Raw genomic sequence first — 21,738 nt, forward strand, 5'->3', positions numbered from 1 at the left:
ACCGCCATTGACCTCCATTCATTCTGCACTCGTCCTGTTAGCACCCTCATATGGAATCAGAGTCGACCTGCAACCAGTTCAGAATCCGGAATTGTAGTGAGAGTGAAACTTATCGACATATTAGACATTCTCTGGTAACAGCCAGCCAGCGTTCAGTTCAGCAAGACAACGAATTTAGTTTAGATAGATAGATAGATAGATAGATAGATAGATAGATAGATAGATAGATAGATAGATAGATTTGATGAGGAGTATTAAACTCAAAAGTTTGCAGAGTTGCAAGTTTATATGTATTCCATACATACGCAAAATATTATTCGGTGCCCGTCTCTGCCTAAATATTATGTAAAAAAAAATATTAGACACTTTATTTGCAAATAAAATGAAAGTAATATTTTCTCAGTAGGAAGTCTCATTGCTTAAACCTTCAAATTTCGCAAATATATTACAGGGATATGATGTTTCAAGGCAGAAGTTTATTCAACAAGTCTGAAACAAATGTCTTTCTGATATCTCTGATAAAAACCTGCTAGTTTAATCTGGACGGATATCAAAAGGCGCTTGTTGCCCTCATGTGGCACTGACATTAAACTTGTAAATACAAGTGAGACGCTGTTGAACCGCACAAGCTGCTCTTTGGAATATTCTTCAAGAATGCTTGATTGAAGCAAAAGGGAGAAAAACAAAAGCATTCTTATATTCATGTCATATCATATTTACTTGGCTCAGTTGATTGATTTTTATAAATACTACAAGAGGTTATGTGAATAGTAAATAGACATTAACATTTATTACTAGAGACTCATGCATAAGTTTTATTCCAAGAGAAAAATCTGATAAAAAATTCTATACTTTTATGCTTACCATTTCCTTTGCGAGGACAAAATACATATTTGTGCTGGTGTGTATGTGTGCATGTTCAGCTATCCATAAAGTGGCAACCCTTGTTTTAGACACCATAAAGATAAACAAAACAATTGTGTGTGCAAATGCATTTTTTATGTAATACAGTCATTAATTTTCAGCCACACGTCCTCTACAGATATGAACCTCAAGAAAGGTCGAACGTGGCTTTGAGACAAGTACATTTCAATATAAAAAGTAAATCCACATGATACAATCTAAAGTATCGAAAGATTTTAATAACAATGCTTTTAACGAACAAGACAATATGAGAATATACGGTATCAAGAATCATCTGTGTGGTGATCTATAAAGGGAGCTTGTTCTTAAGATAGGAGGAAGTGAAAAGTATAATTAACACTCCTAATACAGCCACACAGAAACATTAACTAGAACCTTTTTTTAGTTCTCAGTTTTTGTACAAGAGGAGATTCCACATTCCACTGCCTGGGCACCAGTTTTCTGTGGGGGATTAATAAAAATATATATTAGTAATATTAAGCAATTATTGTAAATTAAATGAAACACTGTCAATTAATCTCAACTCATATGCAATGTATAAACTTACTTTTGTTCTGGTGACATGAGATGCAGAACACTCTCGTCTTCATCCCCATCTTTGCTTCCTGTAACCAGATAGACATTTTAACATTCACAACCTTCTATTTAGTACTTTTACAGTACGTTTTGAAAAGTTATTTTAGGTTTCCAATATATGAAAAGGGTTTACAATATAACATTTCTAATTATAAACTACTATTCGCATTATTAAATAAATAAATAAATAATGTACAGGCTTTTGTAACCAAATCAGCTGAAAAGTATGGACCTGTCATTTTTTAAAACCAACTATAGACCTGGGTTATGTTGTGTAACGGGAGGAGGCCTTGGAGAGGCCTCGGAGAGACTTTTATTAACAGAAAATAAAGTAAAACAGGGGACCCTCCTCTCACACACCACTCCTGTCGGGAGCCTGGTGAAGGGCGGCGATTTAGGACGGTGTGCCGATGATAATCAGGGAGGAGGCAGCTGACTCGTCACAGTTGTCAAAACTGAGATTTCTTACCTTAAGACTTAATCTATTCTAAAATATTAAATGTGATAAAAAAAAAAAAAACATACCTCTTCCAGATTCATTGCAGATGGCACTGACTTGCTCTCCAAATGTCACTTCATTGATGCTCGCTTTAAAGAATCAGAAAAGTGTTCACATTTATTTAAACTGATCATCCCCTAAGGGTGGACAATTATAACTATGGGAGACATCCAAAAGAAGGAATCTTACCTTGTGGAGTACTGATGGCTCTCCCAACCTGTTTTCCTCGTCCTGAGAGAGAGAGAGAGAGAGAGAGAGCGCATGCACTTACAGTATAAAATATTTTTAACTGAAAATACAGATGGTCTTTAAGTACACAAAAAAATTATTTTCCACCCATATTAGAAGCAAAATATGCCTTGGAATGTCCAAAGTTTGTAACCATAATAGTAATTTTGAAAATGTATCATTTATAATGCTTGCGGGAAATTTATGAAATTTGACAAATTGATAGAGGACAGTCTCATGATCATCAGCCATAGCAAGATAGAGGCTATATTTCTTCAAAGCTTTGACATATTTACAGCAAACTTTGTGTGTGCAATTGTCACGCAACACAGAACACGCCACATTGATTTGATAACAGCACCACCTATTGGTCAAAAGCAATAAGCCATTAAATCATATTACTAGTGGTTGTATTTGTAACTTTTCTGCCATTTTGACTAAAATCATCTAAAAATGGTTTTAATTAGTCATTACTGCAGTTCGTTTGATGCTGGCTTCAGTAGTGCTTGGCTCCGTAATTGCTGCTTGCAGCTATATTTTTCATTATTTTCTTTAAAATTTGTGTTATATGTTTATGAAAAACAAAAAAAATTAAAACCTAAATCCATACAAAGACATGTAATTAATTAAAATTGAAAGTATATAAAAAAATTACATTAGAAATGAATCAAAATGAATTCCTTTTCCTGTTGTTGACAACAGAAAGGCTGTTTAGACAACAGAAAGGTTTACCTGTTGAAAACACTGTAGGGGAAGATTGGGTCCTGACTGGAGTTACCATGCCAGCATAAGTGCGACGCCTGAAAGAAAGAATAACTGTAAATAAAACATATCTATTCATACAATATCATTACAGATCATGTTTGCTGATGATACTATTATTACACTTATATTATACTTTATATTATATTATACTTTTTTTCCAATTATCTGTTGCACTGGGATGTGGCTCAGTTTTACCTGAGAGCAGATTTAGGGGTTTGTGCAGGACCTTTAGCAGCGTGAGGATTCAGAGGGGTGGCAAAACCCGTCTGGCCCCCAACGTTTGCTGCTTGGGCAGGAGAAGCCACAGAATCACCCTAAAGAACGAGCAAGAGAAGGAAAAACAGGGGAAGGAAGGAAAGATGTCAAAAAACAGCAGTAACACTTAATGGCTTTGTTGCCAAACTTCTACTAACGTATTATTCGGACTATAAGTCGCACCTGAGTATGAGTCGCATCAGTCCAAAAATACGTCATGACGAGGAAAAAAACAAATATATAAGTCGCACTGGACTATAAATCCCATTTATTTAGAACCAAGGACCAAGAGAAAACATTACCGCCTACAGGGGTATTATTAGGGGTAGGCTACAGGAGCAATGAGCAGCATAGAGCGCCCTCTCGCGGCTGTAGACGGTAATGTTCTCTCTTGGATCATTTTTCTCGGTTCATGTCAAATTAATCTTGATAAATAAGTCGCACCTGACTATAAGTCGCAGGACCAGCCAAACTATGAAAAAAAGTGTGACTTATAGTCCGGAAAATACAGTACTTTCTGATGCAGGTGTATGTTTGACTCACGTTTCGCCGGGGTGATAGTGTGAAGTTGGCTAGTTGGTTCTCCATCTGCTGCTGTTCTTGTTGTTTTTCCTTTTCAAACTGCTTGAGGTTATACTCCACCTCTGCAGCCAACTGCTCATCAGCAGCAAATAACTCCTTCACTTCTGAACGATAGTCCTGCATGGTCACCTGTAACACATAACGTAACACATAAAAGGCTCGAGTCAGAATACATATTTGTTTGGAATAAAGAAGTGTTTCAAATACACATGGTTAGACTACTACTACGTAATAGAGATAAGTATGAAAAACAGATTACTCATAAAATGACAATGATCAATTTACTCGGCTACTCTTTTTGTGTTTCTTTTACGATGAGTAAATTATGGTCAGTGGTTATATAACGTCACTTTCCAATTTTCTGTTGCTTAAATTCCTAAAACTAAAACAAAGATGGGTTTCCGTGTTTGATGAATCAGACAAGTGTTCTAATTGACACATTTCAGTCTGTGGTGAAAAATTTCCTGTTATTAACTTTATCAATCCCCACACAACAATATATTCCCACAGCATTAAATTAACTAGTTAACACTGCTGCTGAGGGGATGATAGAAAACCACTAGAATCAATCTGAAAATCAGAAATGCTAGCAGTAGTTTTTTTTTTTTCTGCTTTGGGAGAATATGGGAACACAGAAATTATATTTGTTGTAGTCTACTGATCACCACTAATAGGAGTTAAATGCTGATTTCTGCTTTGTTTTTTACCATTGTGACTGAACAGCTCTATTGCATGCATTTTGCAACTTATAAGAACCAAAGTCACGGGTCCTGAGATACATTTTTAGACATTTTCATCACTGTTTTAGAAAGATTAGCTTGACAGTTGTCAACTGTTTAAAAAAGAAATGAGACTCATAGTGTGAGGTGGTGGAAGACATTTGTCTGTATATATGCATAGAGAAATAATTAATAACCACATGTATTTAAAGACGTAAGGACAAAAAGCACATCTCTTTTATCTAATCACTTCTATATGCATTACCTGTAGGTAGGCCATAAGGTGTTTCAGGACAGGTGAGTGTTGTTCTTCCAGCATGTTCTTCAGACTGATGATGATAGGGATAACATTCTCCACAAAGTTCCTCTTTTGGACCTGAACACAAAACAGATAGCCAGTTCAACAAAGATCGGACAATAGTTTCTTGGCTGCCTTCAGAATCCACCTTCAGGAGGTTTTCTCACCTGTGAGACCAGCTTTTTCTGGGCCACCTGTAAGACAGCTTTAGCCATGGCCATCTCATCCTCCTGAGGTTCCTCTCCTGCTGCTGGGCCGCTCATGGCTGTCAGCTTCATCTCTTTCAGTGACAGGATGTCAAATGTGTCTGCAAGCAGCTCTGAGCCCTCAGAGTCCAGAGGCAGCTCAGAGTCCACAAAACTGGCTGGAGAAGAGAAGAATCTGTAAGGACGTATCCTTATCTAAGATTCCGAATTGTAGAAAGACCATCTCGGTGTAGAAACCATTCGTCTCGATTTTACAACAGACCATTCATTAGTTACATCATTTTCTAATTTGATGATTTGGAAATTTACAATTAGAATAGTTTATTATAAACAGCTTCTCCACCCTTGAAAGTGCTTAATATCACTCCCAAAATCTGTACAAACACCACAGCTAAAAGTCAATCACACACACAGCTCTTACCAAGGATGTCCTGGCAGACTTTAGTAGTGATACTGAATCGTTGTTCATCAGTAAAGTTTTTCAGTAGGAACCTGTAGATCCTGAAACGTTTGCCTTGATTCTGTGGTCCTTTCAACGAAAACTTGCTTTTCTCACTTACAGAAAACATACAAACAAACACATTTTCAGAACTCACTGAATTTCACTGAAGTAGATTCTTCCCATCAAATTGAAAGAAAATAGAACAGTATTTTTTGGCCAACAACTGTAAAAGCCATCTCCAGGATCATATGATGAATAATTTTAGAATTCACCTCTCTGTTTGAGGGAATTTGTTATATTTCTTGTGTTTTTCGTAAGAGTTGAAGTGGAAAATGCATTCGATGAAATGCTGGGAAAACATGAGGGGACTCTTCTTAAGCAGGAGGTCAACCAGGCAGTACTCACAGAGACTAAACAACAACAACAAAAAAAACATTAGATTAAATGGCAAAAGAAACTGCGCTGTGAAAAGCTTTTCTTTAGTCACATTTCTTACTCTGCAATGGTAGGGTCTGGGTCCACAAGAGCAATAGCAAAGCGGAAAAACAGTGCACCTTTCCATTTCACATATTCTTCCTGTTAAAGAGCAAAACATCAAAATGCAGAACAAAACTGACAGCCTCATAAAAAACAATGCTCTATAGGTTTGACCACAAGTTTGTGTGCGTACCTGCAGCAAGTTAGTAAGCATAATGAGGGTCTGCTCTCGGACGATGGGGTCTTTGTCTCTCAGACAGGCTGAGATATTTGGGATATATCGGGTCACTGTGTTGGTGTAGCGCACGCAAAGATCGCACATCACCACCACCACGTTACTGCGAACGGCCAACTCTGTGCCCACTTCCAGCTCCCGCGCAAACACAGGCAGATACTTCAACATCAGTTCCTCGTGCTGCAGACACAGCTTACCTATGACAGAAAGAGAAGACCAAAATCAAAACAGACGTCGTCACATTCCGCCTGCTGGGTTTTGGGTGGCTAAAGTAAAATATTAGTTTGTAAATGTTTCAGACCTAATGTGATAACAGCATGTGCTCGCACCACTGTCGGCATGGAATTGGGTTTGAACTGAGACAGAGGCTGACTAGCAGGAAGATCTTCTCCTTCAGCAGGAACTATAAGAAACACAATAAAAAAAATAAATGTAGTTCAAATGGTTTTGCAACATTTCTCTAAGAATCTAATATTGACATCAGGTGTAAATAGCTTAAAAATGCATAACAGTCAGGGCAGATAACTAGATACGTTTTCTGAGAAGCTCTTTTGTTGTCTTTTTTTGGCGTAATATTGACACATGCACATTGGAAAACTGGGATAGATGCACATACATACCAAGCACAGAAAAAAAAAGAAAAAAGAACAATATTTCCATGGACAAACCTGGCTGCTGCTCTGAGGGAGTTAGAACAGACTGAACCAGAAGGAAAATTCTCTTTCCCACTTTAGAAGGGCAATGGAGAGAAGCAGCACCAAGTGTATAAAGATGTTTCACCTGGGAAATGAATATATAAAGAAATAATCTTTAACTTAAAAAGGATCCTTCACAACATGTTTAATAGATAGAGAGGGTGTAAAATATTCATGTTAAAACTAAATTATACTTGTTTTCGTAAAAAAAAAAAAAAAAAAACCTTTAATAATTGTATAAGCATGCCTTAAAAAAAGTTGCATTTTTAATAAAGATCTTGGTCTATACCAGCAGGTCTTCATTGATGTTTTCAGCTCCCTTCTCTTGTAGAATAACACCAGACAGATAACTCTCACACACAGAGACCAGCTCACCACAGAAACGATCCAGGAACTTCTAAAAAAAAAAAAAAGACACAAAAAGTATTATACTATAAATAACACATTTTATTAAAACCTTCCTGGCAATGGTATAATCTTACCAAAGTGTCCTGAGTGTTGTCTGATTTTGCAAATCTGACCAGAGTATCCACACAGGAACTGATCACCTCTAAAGGCAGGCTGAAAGTCTTCAACCAGCTCATCAGATCATCTACACAGGTAAAATGTGCATTTGTAATGTACTTGAATGAAAATACCATTACTAACAAAGTTGTATTGTGAACGCCATAGTTTAACTGAAATACCCATCTTACACAAACATCCAGTAGGTAATTAAATTACCTATACACTATAGTACAAAATCAGGTCAGTAAGATTGTTTTTTTTCTTTGAAAAGGTAGAAAGAAATTGATTATTTTATTCAGCATGGACACATTAACAACAATACAAAGTGACATTTATAAATGTCATAAATGATTTCCATTTCATTTTGATATTTAAAAGAAATGTCTCTTTAGCACCAAATTTTTAATTACAACAAAATTTCACAAAATTACTGTTTTTACTGTATTTTTTATTAAATAAATGCAACCTTAGTTAGCAGAAGAGACTTGTACTGCCACCTCACTAGATCAATTATGATGAAACCACATCATCTGCCACAAACGGGAACCATTTTGAATTATAATAACAAATAAATATCTTTAGATGCATTTCCGATCATATCAGCTGCATTCTGAAGTCCTGACAAACCACACTTACCTACTATTCTGGTTTTGGTGTCATCATTGAGATTAGAGGCAATGTCACCCAGAACGCTCAAGATATGACAGGTCATTGTAACTGAGACAACTGGTGACCTATTAATAAAAATACAAAACAAATCATGAAACAAATATTTTGGAACAAGCAGTCACATTTTAAACACTATAACATCAGTAAAAATCCAAATTAGTACAAACCGGCATATTCTATGAAATTTGTTTCTCTGTACTGTAACATTCTGTACATTTATTATGAGGTTAAAAAAATAAATAAATAAACAATTCCCATCACTTCCTTAGCTCTGATCTCTGACCTGATAGTATTCTCCCAGGTCTCCAGTATGGTGCCATAGTTCAGTTTAGGAGAGCAACTGGCAATCTTAGCTAAGAGCAGCCAGGCAGCAGCAGCCCTCTCTCCCTCGGTATGAGAGAGCAAACCATTCACAAACGCAGGAGTGAACTTCTGCTGAGGAGCCCACACGCTGAAAGCCTTGCTAAAATACCGGCTACAGAGGAGAAAGATGTGGAGGATGACAGAATTAAAGCAAAAAAACAGGAAACATGTCACACACCACTATTCACAGATGGTTAGGACACGTCTTACTGACCTGAGGTCTTGACACTTTTCACACAGCAGTCCCAGCAATTCCCAGGCCAGCTTCTGAGAGGCGTCACTATCCCGATATTTGCCTTGACTCTTAATGTGTGCAATGACGACATGGTCCAGACACTCAAGAGCTTTCTCCTGCACAGAGCTCTCAGAGTCCATGACAGCTGGTAACACTCCTCTCAGCCAGGCCTCCTGCACTTCTCTATTCTCAGACAGAGCCTGGAAACATAACGATTAAACGGAAGAAGTTCACAAGATGCTGAGGACACAAACTAAACCAGCATAGAATCTGAGTTTAGAGGTTAATAGCAACCATTCAAGTTGACAGGCCTAAAAAAGTTATTATTATTTTGTGGATAAAATTGTGCAGTAATGAGTAAACACATATGATTAGTATCTTATTTGTGAAAGAAAGCCTTACATTGGTCATGAGAAAAACAGGACAAATTCAAAGTCAGTTAGAATTGAAACCTGGGCTGGGTGGTAACATTAAAATGTCGAGGCATGGGTAAAAGATTGACTGTTTTGACTAGCTAACCATAATATTGGTCATAACAGATGGACATAGTATTGTGATGTTGGGAGGGGGTGCTCACAGCAAGGAGATCCATAAGGCACTGCATGGCTTTCTTCTTTACGGAGACAGCAGGATCCCTGCAGCGATCTGACAGAATACTCAGATTCTCCGCACTGCATGAGATCACCCCATGCTTCAGTAGACTCATGACGGTCTACACAAACACATGAAAGACACACAATCAGTTATAGCTGCTTTTACTACATACTACAGTATTTCAACAATAAAAATTATGGTTTTGTTGGGAAAGATGGAAAAAATGATGGAAAGGATAAAAAACATAGGACATAGGATAAAAACAACATTTGCAGGGGTGCACATTTTTTTCAGCCTGGATTTGGCTTGGTCCTCACATTGCATATAGCGTGACCCATTAAATATAAAAAAAATATATATATTAATAGTTATAATATTATTGCACTTTATTTATTTAGTTAAAAAGAAATAAAATAATAGTAAATAAACTAAATAATAGTGTGTAATTATATTATTAAAAATAAAAGGCAGTCCTCGTATTAAATACAAATACATTTATTTTATAGTAAACTTAAAAATAAAATGCTAATATTTACTACTACTTTCTTTGTTTGCCTCTTTAAGAAGAATGGCTTTATGTATTCCCCAATTTTAAGTCGCTTTGGATAAAAGCGTCTAGAAATAAATAAATAAAAGCGTTTTCATCATATTCAAACTTAAAATTAGCAGGCTTTTATTTTGGCAGGTTGCCGGCAAGTACCGTATTTTCCGGACTATACACTTTTTTCCATAGTTTGGCTGGTCCTGCGACTTATAGTCAGGTGCGACTTATTTATCAAAATTATTTTGACATGAACCGAGAAAAATGATCCAATAGAAAACATTACCGTCTACAGCCGAGAGAGGGAGCTCTATGCTGCTCAGTGCTCCTGTAGTCTACATTGAAAACATAGAGCGCCCCCTCGCGACTGTAGCACGGGAATGTTTTCTCTTGGTTCTTGGTTCCAAATAAATGCGACTTATAGTCCAGTGCGACTTATATGTTTTTTTTTTTTTGTCATGACGTATTTTTGGACTGATGCGACTTATACTCAGGTGCGACTTATAGTCCGAAAAATACAATAAGTATTTCGTATAAGTATTTCGCTTACGGATTTATCGCTGCTTATTAAAGAGCATTAGTGGATGAATGTCACAGTTTTGCATTGTGCTTTGACGGCATAGCATAGCCTATATTTATGCTTTCAGGTTGAAAATAAAACTTATATAGTACAGTTTGTGATCTAAAATGGTAATTGTGTATTAACAGCTGTCAACCATGACGGTACGCAAATGCACTGTCAGAACATATTTATATAACAGTTCAAAGATTTTCATTTTGTGAGATTCATTTCATTTTCATCAAAAAGTTTTTTTCTCCACCTGAACGTTTTTGTCTTTCTAGAAGAAAACTGTCTGGATTTTAATATTTATATAACGCTTTTTTTATTTTGGTCGCGCATGGGGACCTGCGGACCACTTATGTGCATCCCCTGAACATTTGAATGTCCACCACAACAGCAGCAGTGCTTAAAAGCAACTTTCTCAAAAGGGTCTTACAGTAAAAATAATCGAACAACTAAAGTTCTAAAAAGAAGTTTGGTGGAAGAAAACTTAAAAGTAAACATATATAGTAAAAATGTGAAACACTTCAAAGTGTAGAATGTATTTCATACCTCCAGTGCACTTTTTCTAGCATTGGTTTTTGGATCACTGACATGTTTTTTAAACAGAGTCATAGTTTCCTCATCTAAAAGTAAATAAAGAAATAGTCAGTCATGCAAAATTTTTAACTCACATGACAAGGGCTATATTTATTTTTTCACTTTTTAATGCCATGCCAGCATCAAGGCTATTTTCATGGCGATGTCTGAATAAATTATAAAACGCATACAATTAACAAAAAGATTTTCATTTCAGATGTTCAGATTTATAAATTAATCAGTTAAACACACTTCTGAATAAAACCGTTGTCTATTTACATTAAAAACAGTACAATCCAATAACATATGTTTCACAGTAATTTTAGTTTGGCAAGTAAAGAATGATGGTGGTTCTTCACCTTTTAATAAATAGCAATGTGCAAATCATGCATGACCTAAAAGACATCTTGTGACAAGGCCTATATATACAGCTTACTCTGTAAGGAAGTGTTCATGACGCTCCTGTGGGTCGTGGTAATGCTCTTATGTTTTGTAAGGTCAATGGTTCTGAAGGTCAGAGCAGTTTTCTGAACAGTCTCTCTTCGTTTTAGAGTTTCTGAAAAACAAAACTCAAAATGAACCATCACAGACTATAAAAAATTCTTTACACTTATTACATTTTAAATACTGATATATGATCTTACGCTCCGAGCGGCCTGAGTCCAACATAGTTTGAGCACCTAATAAGAAAAGAATGAGCTTATTCAGTATTCAAACATGCTGCTTGGTACAAATAAATAATATAACTCACTCACATACAAACATTTAACACAGAGCTGTACAGTTACAGTAATGTAGTAATATACATACTGTTGGAAAAGAGCTCATGAACACATTTTGTAGCATTCTGGGACCCAAGCTCCAGACACTGTGCCAGGCAGTGCAACGCGTGACCTCTGACTGTTGGGGAAACATCATTACGATGATTGTAGATGATGTTGTGCACCAGAAACCTGTGAGGCAGGAACACAGCCAGCTCAGGGTCCACTGTATCGTCCACATCCCACTCCCTCTGCTCCAACAGCACCAGGGCAACATCAAGCGCAAACATTCTGAACGCCACCTGAACAGAGGTTTTCACTGTTATTCATCAGGAACAGACAAATAACAAATAATCTGTGCTTAACTTCAAATAGCCATGGGGCTTTGACATGACACACCACACAGTTTACCTTGTTGTTTCGGGAGTAGCTATAGAGCCACTTAACAATGGCTGCGTAGTCCTGACACGGCATCTTAGCCATCAGTTTCCCAACAGCTTGTGCTCCACTTGCTCGATATTCAGACTTCTCCACCATCTGAAACAAACACATACGGAGTGACCTTTTTGGATCTTTTAAGTTGAAGTAACCTGGACTTTTAATGGAGGGACAGAAACCTCTCAGGTTTCATTAAAAATATTAGTAAAAATTAACAGAAGTTTTATGGGTTAAGAATGACATGAGAGTGAGTAAATGACAGACATATCCTAAAAGATTTGTTGTTGTTTTAAATTTGGATGCTGTTTTCCTTTTCCCCTGTAAAACTCAAACATAGAATCATACAGAATATCCTCTCAGGTCTTTGATGTAATAATGTTTGGTCTCAAGATATTTGATTTGAAATCTGCCTGTTGATTTTCATGAATGATTTGATAGCGGATAATTACATAAATGTCTGTAGCTTTAAAAAACATGGAAAATATAGCACACAGCTATATAAACTACTTTTATAAAACTGTTTATGTATTGGGCCTTAACACTGTGGTCACTGTAAAATGTCTTATGTGTGTAGATTCTTCAAAAATATATTTGTTCCATAAAAAGAATAACAAAATACACTTTGGAATGACAAGTGAGCTGAGACATAACTAAAATGAAGCAATTACTTTTTAGTTCAAATTTTATTTAAAAAATGTAATATACCTGATGGCAGATGTGTTGCACAAGGATCCGTAAAAGTGGCAATGTGGCCTCCCTCTGCTTATCAACAATATGACTAGAACACAGGACACACATAATTCAGATATAAACTCATAGAATCAATGCTGAACACACAGCATGGGACAAAAATAAATAAATATAAAATTTAGAAATTGAATGTCATTTTAAAAACATAAATATTCCTACATAATACATTACCGGAACCCCAGGAAAAATGGAATAAACAGTCAGTCACTAACCTAATGAAAAGTATGGCCTGGTCTCTGGCACCACAGACAGTCTGAGATGGAGCAAGGAGACATGGCTTGGACCTCTCTTGTGTTTTCATCATTAGAATAACATAGAGTAGTTTGCGGAACACTCGGCGACGGCACTGTAAAATTCAACACCCATAAAGATCCAGCAATGTAATGTAACTCATGCAACTAAAATGCAGTGGTTTTTGGGAGTTACCCATACTCACCTCATCTCCTTCACCATGAATGGTTGAGCAAAGTAGCCCCAGTCCATGGTAGGACAGCTCAGGCAGACTCTGTAATTGGTCGACACTCCTTGAAAACACACAAAAATCATTTGTGTGAAAGACTCTTAACAAATGCACTAGAGTTGATATTGTTAACTAAAACTATACTAAAATAATTTAATCTAAAGCCATTGCCTATAATAAAATAGTTTAAGATAAATATAAATATTGGACAAAAAAAAATGTAACTTGAAAAATAAATGCAAATTATATTGCTTTGGCAACAAACTGAAATAAAATAAGTGCTAAGTTGAAATGCTTAAATTACAAAAACTAAAACTGAAATAAAAACTAATTAAAGATAATTAAGGCTTTTTTTAAATGATGTAACCACATGAAATAACTTACAAAATACATATTTAAATATAAAGATAAAAGCCAATTCAAAATATTAATAAATAGTATCTATTTGACACTAAAGGTAGTGCTGAAATGCATTTCCTCATCTTTCCCATTTTCTTCTGCATGTACCTTTCCTGAGAGAATGACATCTCTCCAATGACTGGCTCAAAGTTGGTAAGTTCAGTGAAAAGCTGAAAGTAAATAAAAATAATATTTAAAAAATACTCTGAATTTTGTAAATATAACTGTAAAAATACACATTTTTTTAAAGGTTTCAAAGGTTATTACCAATGTGTGAAAATGTTCAACCGTATTCAGATTTATACAAAAATATTGCTTTATATGCTTTATATGCGAGAACTGATTATCTAAAGACCAAATAGTCTCACTCTCAAGATCGCAAAGATGATCTAATTGACTAACAGAAAACAGAAAAAATAAACAGCTGTACCTAAAACTACTTTTAACATACACACATATCCTCGACACAACCACAAGTAGTACACAAGTGCTGAGTGAGGAACTTCCTGATCATCACTGACTGACCTGAACACAGCTGTCAGCACTCTGAGGTTTGTCACGAAGGGAAAATCTCTCGAGCAGTCTCAGAAGTGTGCGAACCAGCAAGACAATGGCCTCTCTTAGTTTCAGCAAATCCTGTGCAGAAAAGTACACCCCTTCTTCTTCGTCATCTTCATCATCATCAATCTCCATCTGTTGGGAAACAAAACACCAAAAAATATGCCACCACTGTCCACACTGACAGAGTAAGAAAACACTTTTAAAGATGATAAGTGTAAATGTCACATATACACACAAACTAAATACTAATTCTATACCTCTTCTGAAACTTTCTTTGGGGGTTTGGACCGTTTGCCAGTTTTGGGATCACCTTGAGAGCTTTTCAAAGTATCTTTTTTGCGTTTCTTGCCAGAGTCTTGAGGCCAGCATTTCAGGGGCATGTTCAAACAAGTATCAAAAAGAATCTGATGGTACACTTTATTCGCAACACTCCCTAAAGATGGACGAAAAAAAAAAAAAAAACATAAAATAAACTTATGGCCTGAAATCAGTGGCATGCCATGCATTAGGAAGGAATTCAGCACTGCAGTCTGATGCAAGGGATGGAAACTGACCAGGTATTTTTAGCAGCAACAAGTATAGAGAGGCTGCCTGTAGACCACATAGTCTCTGTTCAAGACTGGGACTTTTGGTTTTAGCACTAAGGATGAAGTAGGAAAGGACGGCCACCAGAGTTTTTGCAGAGACACCATTCTCACCAAACACCACCCAGACACTCTGCAGAGAAAAAAATACATCATAAGCAAGTTACATCTACACTGCCTGCATTGCAAAGAGATTTACTATTTTGTGGAAGCAGAAAGAAATCACAGCATCATCACATCACATGTTATACCTGTGCATTGTCATCATCCTCACTGGAGAAGGGCAAAAGCTGCATGTAAATTGTTCTGAAAACATCAGGGTCTTCTTTTATCTCCTCCTCAATAACAGGGTCAAGAGGGTCTGTGTGGGTGAACTCGAAGTCCCACACTGCATCCACCCAGGCTAAAACATGTCAACAATATATGTACATTCTCGTTAATAATGCTCATAAATTCTGCACGCTTCACATTATGACAAAGACTGTGATTATGCGATATACATATATAGTGTGACTATATAACGTTAATGATATACCGAGAGTCACCCTGATTGTTTGTTCAATCTAATTATAAACACTTTGACAGTTTCAACGGCTAGTTAAAGTTTTCCTCTGCTGTGGTATATATATATATATATATATATATATATATATATATATATATATATATATATATATATATATATATATATATATATAAAAATACAAACCATAAACAGAAACCAAAACAATCCCCCGAAATCCCCGTCAGTTGCAACTCAACATATTGCGAGGTTTACTGGTTTACTACAACAATACACACAGTGGATCTCAAAAGTCATTTAACCATTTGTTTCTAGGACATGCTCTTGAAAAAAAAATTAAAGCATACCTGTAGAAAGACTGTTTAATTTTAATAACTGCAGCGCACGTATCAACTCCATACTTCAAAATAACGCGCCAACAGCCGCTGTGAACTGGGCGACAGCAATCCCGGCATGCCTGGCGACATACGCAGGGGAGCTCATGAATATTAACTAGGTTTTAAAAAAAGAAATCTGTTTTATTTGAACTTTTTTGTAATAACAGTACAATAACGTGCATAAATAGCATGAATCTATAAAAATATAATATGAAAACAATTAGACAAAAGGCAAAAATAACGTCGAAAACGACGAGGGCGGGTGTTGACTTATTAATATTCATGACTCAAAGCAGTTCCGTTTCGCGCTCGGGAAATCCAGCGCATGCGCATCGCTTCGTTTCTATGACGCATTTACGCGCGTTTCTCAAAACAAACACAGAATAATGCCCCGATAGAGGAAACGCTTCAGACTGTTAATGTATCAAAACAAATTAACAACTTTTTTTTAGGACTACACAAGGAAGAATTCAAGTAAGCGACCAAACTAGGTGTATGATTCATTATTTAAATGTACTCTTTGTACAGGGGCTGAATATATAAATATCATAGAATACATTGTGTATGTTATAACCAGTCTTTGGTTATAACCTGCTGTATAAGTTTTATATCTAACGTTACTGTCTATATTTCTCTCTCTGTCTCTCTCTCTCTGTTTCCATATGTATTGATAGTCAGTACGCACACCATTCATACAGACTAATAATAGCCCTGTATTAGAGAATCTTTCACGATCTGCTGTATCAGAAGCTTTCACTGTGTATTTGCTTGTGGACTTTTATTCACTCACAGGTGGCTTCAGTCCCCTGAGCTCTTTACTGTTCCCTGCTGATCACACCACAGAGCATGAATGAGTGTTTTGAGGCAAGGACGACCAAAATGGCAGGACAGGCTGAAGTCTGTGGAGCAGAGAGCCTCATCTTTTCAGTCTTCTCCTCTGAGCTGTCCATACAAGCCCCGTCTGTCCCAGCCATGGCAGCCCTCCTCCGTCTGGAGACTCTTCCCACGGCAGAACGCAGCCATCGCCTTCACTCAGCACATGAAACAGGTCTAGACAGAAGCTGCTGTATATCTGTTTAAATGAGGTATAACTGTGCTATTTTTAAAGTGTTTGGCTCGTAATATATCTTTAACAGGATGTGCATTTATTCTCACTGGAGAAGGAAGGCAGTGATGCTGGACAGAGGATTTTCCTAGTGACCAGTTACAGTGAACTTTGGCATTATTACAGGTACCTGCGACACATGATGATACCATATGTATAAATCAGTTTTAGGAAAGATACTGAAAGAAAGTAATCTGCTACAGATAAGGAATTTTATACAACTGTAATCGGTAGTCTCTTTTAATTAAATGTACATGCACTTAGAGGCACTGCTGCATGTGAATGAGAGATCTTTTTCTCTTCAGCACTCACAGACAGTCTCTGATGCACTGCTATGAGGTCATTCTGGAAGGAGCCGTCTGCAAACTTTACTTTGACTTAGAGTTCGACAAAGCCTTCAACACACACCTGGACGGCAAGATGATGGTGTCAAAACTAATCCAGGTAAGTATACGCTACTCTTCAAATGTTTGGGGTCAGGAAGATTTTTTTTTTTTTTAAGAAATTATATTGAATTATATTGAAGTGAACAAATATTCCAACAAAGACATTTATAATGTTACACAAGATTTTGATTTCAGATTATTTTCAGCATTTTTATTCAAGATTTTCTGTTAAATATCAAGTTCAAAATATATATCATTAAATATGTGTAATTGTTTCCACAAAAAATATTAAGCGGCACAACTGCTTTCAACATTTATGATTTAATTTTTACTGAGCACCAAATCAGCATATTAGGATGATTTCTGAAGAATGACATGACACTGAAGATTGAATAAATAATTTTTTTTTTTTACTTTAAATTGTAATAATAATTCACAATATTATTGTTTACAGTGTCTTTTAAACCAAATAAATGCAGCCTTGGTGAGTTTAAAATACCTTTTTTTTTTATATAAAAAAAAAAACTTACTGACCCCAAACTTTTGAATAGTGTGTTATACAAAAAAAACACAGGTGAACACATCAAAAACAACTTTCTTTCATATACAAAAACAGTATGTGTGTGAGAAGCTAGAGGAGGTTTATGGTCTACGATGCTCTGCAAAAGATGTCCTTAATCTAGACTCCAGCACCTCTGAGAAGTTTAGTCGCCATCTTATCTTCATGCTTCCCAGTGTTGCATTCAAAGACAACTCTCATGTAGGTGAGTCATTGTCATTTCAGTAAGAGTGATAACATGGCGGTTGATGCAGATATATTTGTTGCAGTCTGTGATAGTGATGTGTATTTGTGCATGTTCACAGGACGATTTATTCACAGTATCCTGCATCCTGCTCTAAAAAGCCTTCAAAAATGGTGAGATGACAAATATTGGAAGCTGTGACCAAACTCAGAACTTAGAACTGAATCTGTTCCTCACAAACTCATCTTTTATATTTTTACAGTGTTCTATATTTATACATCCTTCTGTTTCTGATATAATATCATCTTGGTTTGATTAAAGCAAACCAGAGGCAGCTTCAACAGAAGTTTGTCCAAGAGAGAACGGAGATGATGTGGATGGTTCTCAGGCCAAGAGAAGAAAGTATGAAGAGAAGGATCTTGACTTTCTTATAGTGAAGGGTAAAAATGGACAAGAACAACTTTTTGTTGACCTCGGTAAGAATTAATAAGTTGTTTTTTAGACTACAAAGTCTTGAAAAATTTACTGTTTCAATGACACAATTGACTTTGAAGGACTAGAAATTTGCTGTTTATTAAATGAATAAGACTACTTATTACATAAAAATTATATTTTAAAAGTTAAGTGTGAACAGTATGTAATGTTTTCTGACATTTAATTGCATGTTATTTACAATTAAATGAAAATGCTGTTTTTATTCATTTAAAATAAATTTTTAAGTGTACATTTATATAAAATGCAAATAGGTGCGTGACTACTTTTCATAATGACTTCTATTATCTTTGAAAAATGGTTAAAGTACATTTAATATACCTTAATGTCATTTTATGTTATGTATTTAAACATATTTGTAATGTTATTTACCTTTGTAACGATGAACATGCAATTTAGGACATTTAAAATATATTTACTTAAAATTTAATTTTGAATAACACAATAGTTAAAATTATAACCAAGTACTTTATGTGTGCTTTAGTATATTACTCAACACATCAAAGTCAGTGCATTTCTGTAAATCAAGACAAAAATCATGGTTTTATTAAAACATGATTTAAAATAAACATTAAAATACAATTTGAATTTAATTTTACATTATTATTATAGTGTACTTATCTGTTTAAAAACATTGCCATGAAAGTGTACTCTCTTTAATTACACTTAATGACACTTTATTAAAATGATATTATCAAAATGTAGTTTATATATATTCTTTCCTCTTTTGAAGGAGTCTACACCAAGAACAGAAACTTCCGTCTCTATAAGTCCTCCAAACTGGGAAAGAATGCAGCCTTTTCTGTGGCAGAAGACAACCAGTTCGTCCCAAAGCCCTCGAAGCACACCACAAAAGAAGAATGCATCTTTTTAGCTTCCTTAATCACCAATATCAGGTTATTTGTATGCATCTTTACATCTTGGTGTAAACGTGTTGTCCACACTATGGTGGGGCCAGCTTTTTTGTGATTGTATCTTTGTTTTAGAATACCGAATTTTACACACACTAACAGACATATCTGTTTTGCATTAGTTTCACGGGACAGAGGATTTTGACTTCTGAGATGCCACAGAAGAGTACAGCAGGATCTCAGTGTTCAACCCTTCCGATAGAGTCACACAGATCTGGTAATGAGAAATACAAATGAACATCTCTAAGTGCTATCAGTGGATTCTAAGAATAGGATTTGTGAGCAAATTAACTCAATGTGGTTCACTTAAAATATGCAGTTACTGCATTTACCCCGCATGAATGTCTTGCTTTACTGTGCACAGCATTGTAAGTTAACTACAGGTAGACACTTTTCCCTTTGTCCTCTCCATATTCTGTAGATCTGTTGGGTGAACAGAAGCCGTCTCCTTTTAAAGAAGTGGATGAATTTGTGCTGACTCTTGTGTGCAAGGATGGCATTCAAGGAAGTAAGAGATGCTTTCATTGCACCTCAGTTTCTTTCACATGAAAGAAGCGTGTTTGTAATGTAACTCAAAGTACTTTTTCACAAAAGGAATAACTTCAGCTGAAAGCTTTGTTAACTGAATGTCACATTTAACCCAAACAGGCATCCGGCGATGGAACTACTTTGCATCTGAACAGCTGTTGGTTTATGATATTGAGAAATTCCGCTGGTGCCACAACGTTAATCGCTTTCACAAGAGCAATAACATCATGTGAGTCTGGACTGCTGTGATTTGCATTACTTCACATTGTCTGCTTGGCGGTCTGTGACAATTATGGATGCTCTTTATTCTTCTTTTTGACAGAATTGTGGTGGATCTCAAAGAAGAAGTGTGGTATCAAAAATGTCATGACCCTGAGTGCAGGACACAGAACTACAGATCCTCCAGTAAGCTCCACAGAAGAATACATTACATAGCACCACTTAAAACCCTTTACTTTCTAGCTACTATACAGCTTTACTACTATAGCTTGTTCTGCCACCGGAGGTGACGGTTGGGTTGCTATAGATGATATTGCTTCTAGATAAGAACCTGATAATATTAAGTGATGTTATTGTTAACAAAACATATTATCATCATTTTCTCTAAAGCTGAAATAAAATATGAATATATTGTCTTAGCAACTAACTCAAATACATTCAGGTTGAAGTAGTAAAATTACTAAAATGGATATAAAAAAAAAAAGAATAAAAATTACAAAAGGAAACTAAAACATAAGTCAATCCAAGTAATAATAATTGCTATTATAGTATATAAATGATGCTAAAATAACACTTACGATGTGGCTAGATATGGAACATTTGTAGAGAATGATAAAACATATGAATGAGTTAGATTGTACTGTAATTGCATTTCTATGTTTTTACAGGCTTCCCTCTGCCTCAAGAGGTCTGCATGAGTCAAATGCTGATGGAGGTCAGTAAGGATGGAGACATCTGTAATTTACAGAACCATACATTAGTTTGTATGCATATTTGTGTGTTGACTTTTCACCTTTCTTTACATTAGGATGAAGAAGATCAGGCATATTTAACAGATGAACTGGGGAACATTGAGCTTTCACAGAGCTCTGTACCCAGGACTGATTCACCAGGGTCCTCCTCGGCTCCTCAGGCTGAGGATTGGGGAGAGTGGCCTGATGACCCCGCTTATCTGGAAGCTCTGCAGGAAGTAGAAAGGGCCACTGAAGAGGTACCTGATGAGCTTCTGCTCCAGGCAGTGACTGAGTGTGAATGATAACCCAAAAGTCTTAAACATGTTCTTAAATTCTGTTTCCTAGCTAACTGTATTTTCTAAGTGTTCAAAGGTGACTTATTTCTATAAATTATTTTTGATTATATGACTTAGGATATTACAAGTGTGTTAAATGTATTTCGATTTTATATACATAGATGGATTAATTTAGAATCGCAATACTTGTTATCCTAAGTGAATTAAAAATAGAAATTTTACAAAAGAATCTGTGCACAGGAATTGTGTGTGTATTTTTGTGTGCGTGTGTGCGCGCGCGTGTGTGTGTGTGTGTGTGTATTAAACATCTAATACATTTTAAATCATCCTGTATACGTTTAATGCTGAGAAATATTGCATATGTATTGCCTTGATTGTTGAAACCCTTGACCCCTTTCAAGATCCTCATATGGATTTGATGTAGTTTGATACAGTTTAAAGATTTCAACCTACTAAAAGAGATCTTAAATTTTAAATTTAGCTGTTGCTTTAAATAAAACATTTGCAAATATAAGTTAAA

General features: G+C 35.9%; 2 protein-coding genes across 4 annotated transcripts; one reads left to right on the forward strand and one right to left on the reverse strand.

Moving 5' to 3' along the window:
* Window positions 1-1,122: 1,122 nt before the first annotated feature.
* On the reverse strand, window positions 1,123-15,889 carry ncapd3 (non-SMC condensin II complex, subunit D3). 2 transcript variants are annotated; one of them, XM_052545778.1, is made up of 35 exons: window positions 15,775-15,889; window positions 15,156-15,307; window positions 14,875-15,037; window positions 14,578-14,753; window positions 14,285-14,452; window positions 13,868-13,929; window positions 13,337-13,424; window positions 13,113-13,246; window positions 12,856-12,928; window positions 12,124-12,249; window positions 11,762-12,014; window positions 11,596-11,631; window positions 11,388-11,507; window positions 10,925-10,998; window positions 9,253-9,387; window positions 8,655-8,875; window positions 8,361-8,552; window positions 8,045-8,142; window positions 7,384-7,493; window positions 7,191-7,295; window positions 6,875-6,986; window positions 6,508-6,609; window positions 6,165-6,403; window positions 5,991-6,070; window positions 5,767-5,904; window positions 5,474-5,607; window positions 5,014-5,210; window positions 4,814-4,924; window positions 3,791-3,958; window positions 3,188-3,306; window positions 2,960-3,027; window positions 2,189-2,230; window positions 2,026-2,088; window positions 1,472-1,529; window positions 1,123-1,365 (listed from the first exon to the last, which is right to left on the reverse strand). In XM_052545778.1, the coding sequence occupies exons 1-35, from the start codon at window positions 15,824-15,826 to the stop codon at window positions 1,293-1,295; spliced, it is 4,242 nt and encodes a 1,413-aa protein (XP_052401738.1). In that variant the 5' UTR covers window positions 15,827-15,889; the 3' UTR covers window positions 1,123-1,292. The 2 variants fall into 2 exon arrangements, with proteins under 2 accessions (XP_052401738.1, XP_052401737.1); XM_052545777.1 differs by having other exon boundaries at window positions 7,191-7,298.
* A 223-nt stretch (window positions 15,890-16,112) lies between these two features.
* primpol (primase and polymerase (DNA-directed)) lies at window positions 16,113-21,447 on the forward strand. Of its 2 annotated transcripts, none has more exons than XM_052545780.1 (14): window positions 16,113-16,278; window positions 16,597-16,852; window positions 16,941-17,035; window positions 17,215-17,353; window positions 17,912-18,059; window positions 18,160-18,211; window positions 18,360-18,514; window positions 19,264-19,426; window positions 19,564-19,658; window positions 19,863-19,949; window positions 20,090-20,198; window positions 20,292-20,374; window positions 20,857-20,903; window positions 20,997-21,447. In XM_052545780.1, exons 2-14 carry the CDS (start codon window positions 16,655-16,657, stop codon window positions 21,222-21,224), a joined length of 1,599 nt encoding a protein of 532 aa, XP_052401740.1. In that variant the 5' UTR covers window positions 16,113-16,278; window positions 16,597-16,654; the 3' UTR covers window positions 21,225-21,447. The 2 variants fall into 2 exon arrangements, with proteins under 2 accessions (XP_052401740.1, XP_052401741.1); XM_052545781.1 differs by having other exon boundaries at window positions 16,122-16,278; window positions 16,648-16,852.
* Window positions 21,448-21,738: the final 291 nt, after the last annotated feature.

The sequence above is a fragment of the Carassius gibelio genome, chromosome B1 (assembly GCF_023724105.1).
Source record: "Carassius gibelio isolate Cgi1373 ecotype wild population from Czech Republic chromosome B1, carGib1.2-hapl.c, whole genome shotgun sequence".
In the NCBI taxonomy this organism is placed as follows: Eukaryota; Metazoa; Chordata; class Actinopteri; order Cypriniformes; family Cyprinidae; genus Carassius; species Carassius gibelio.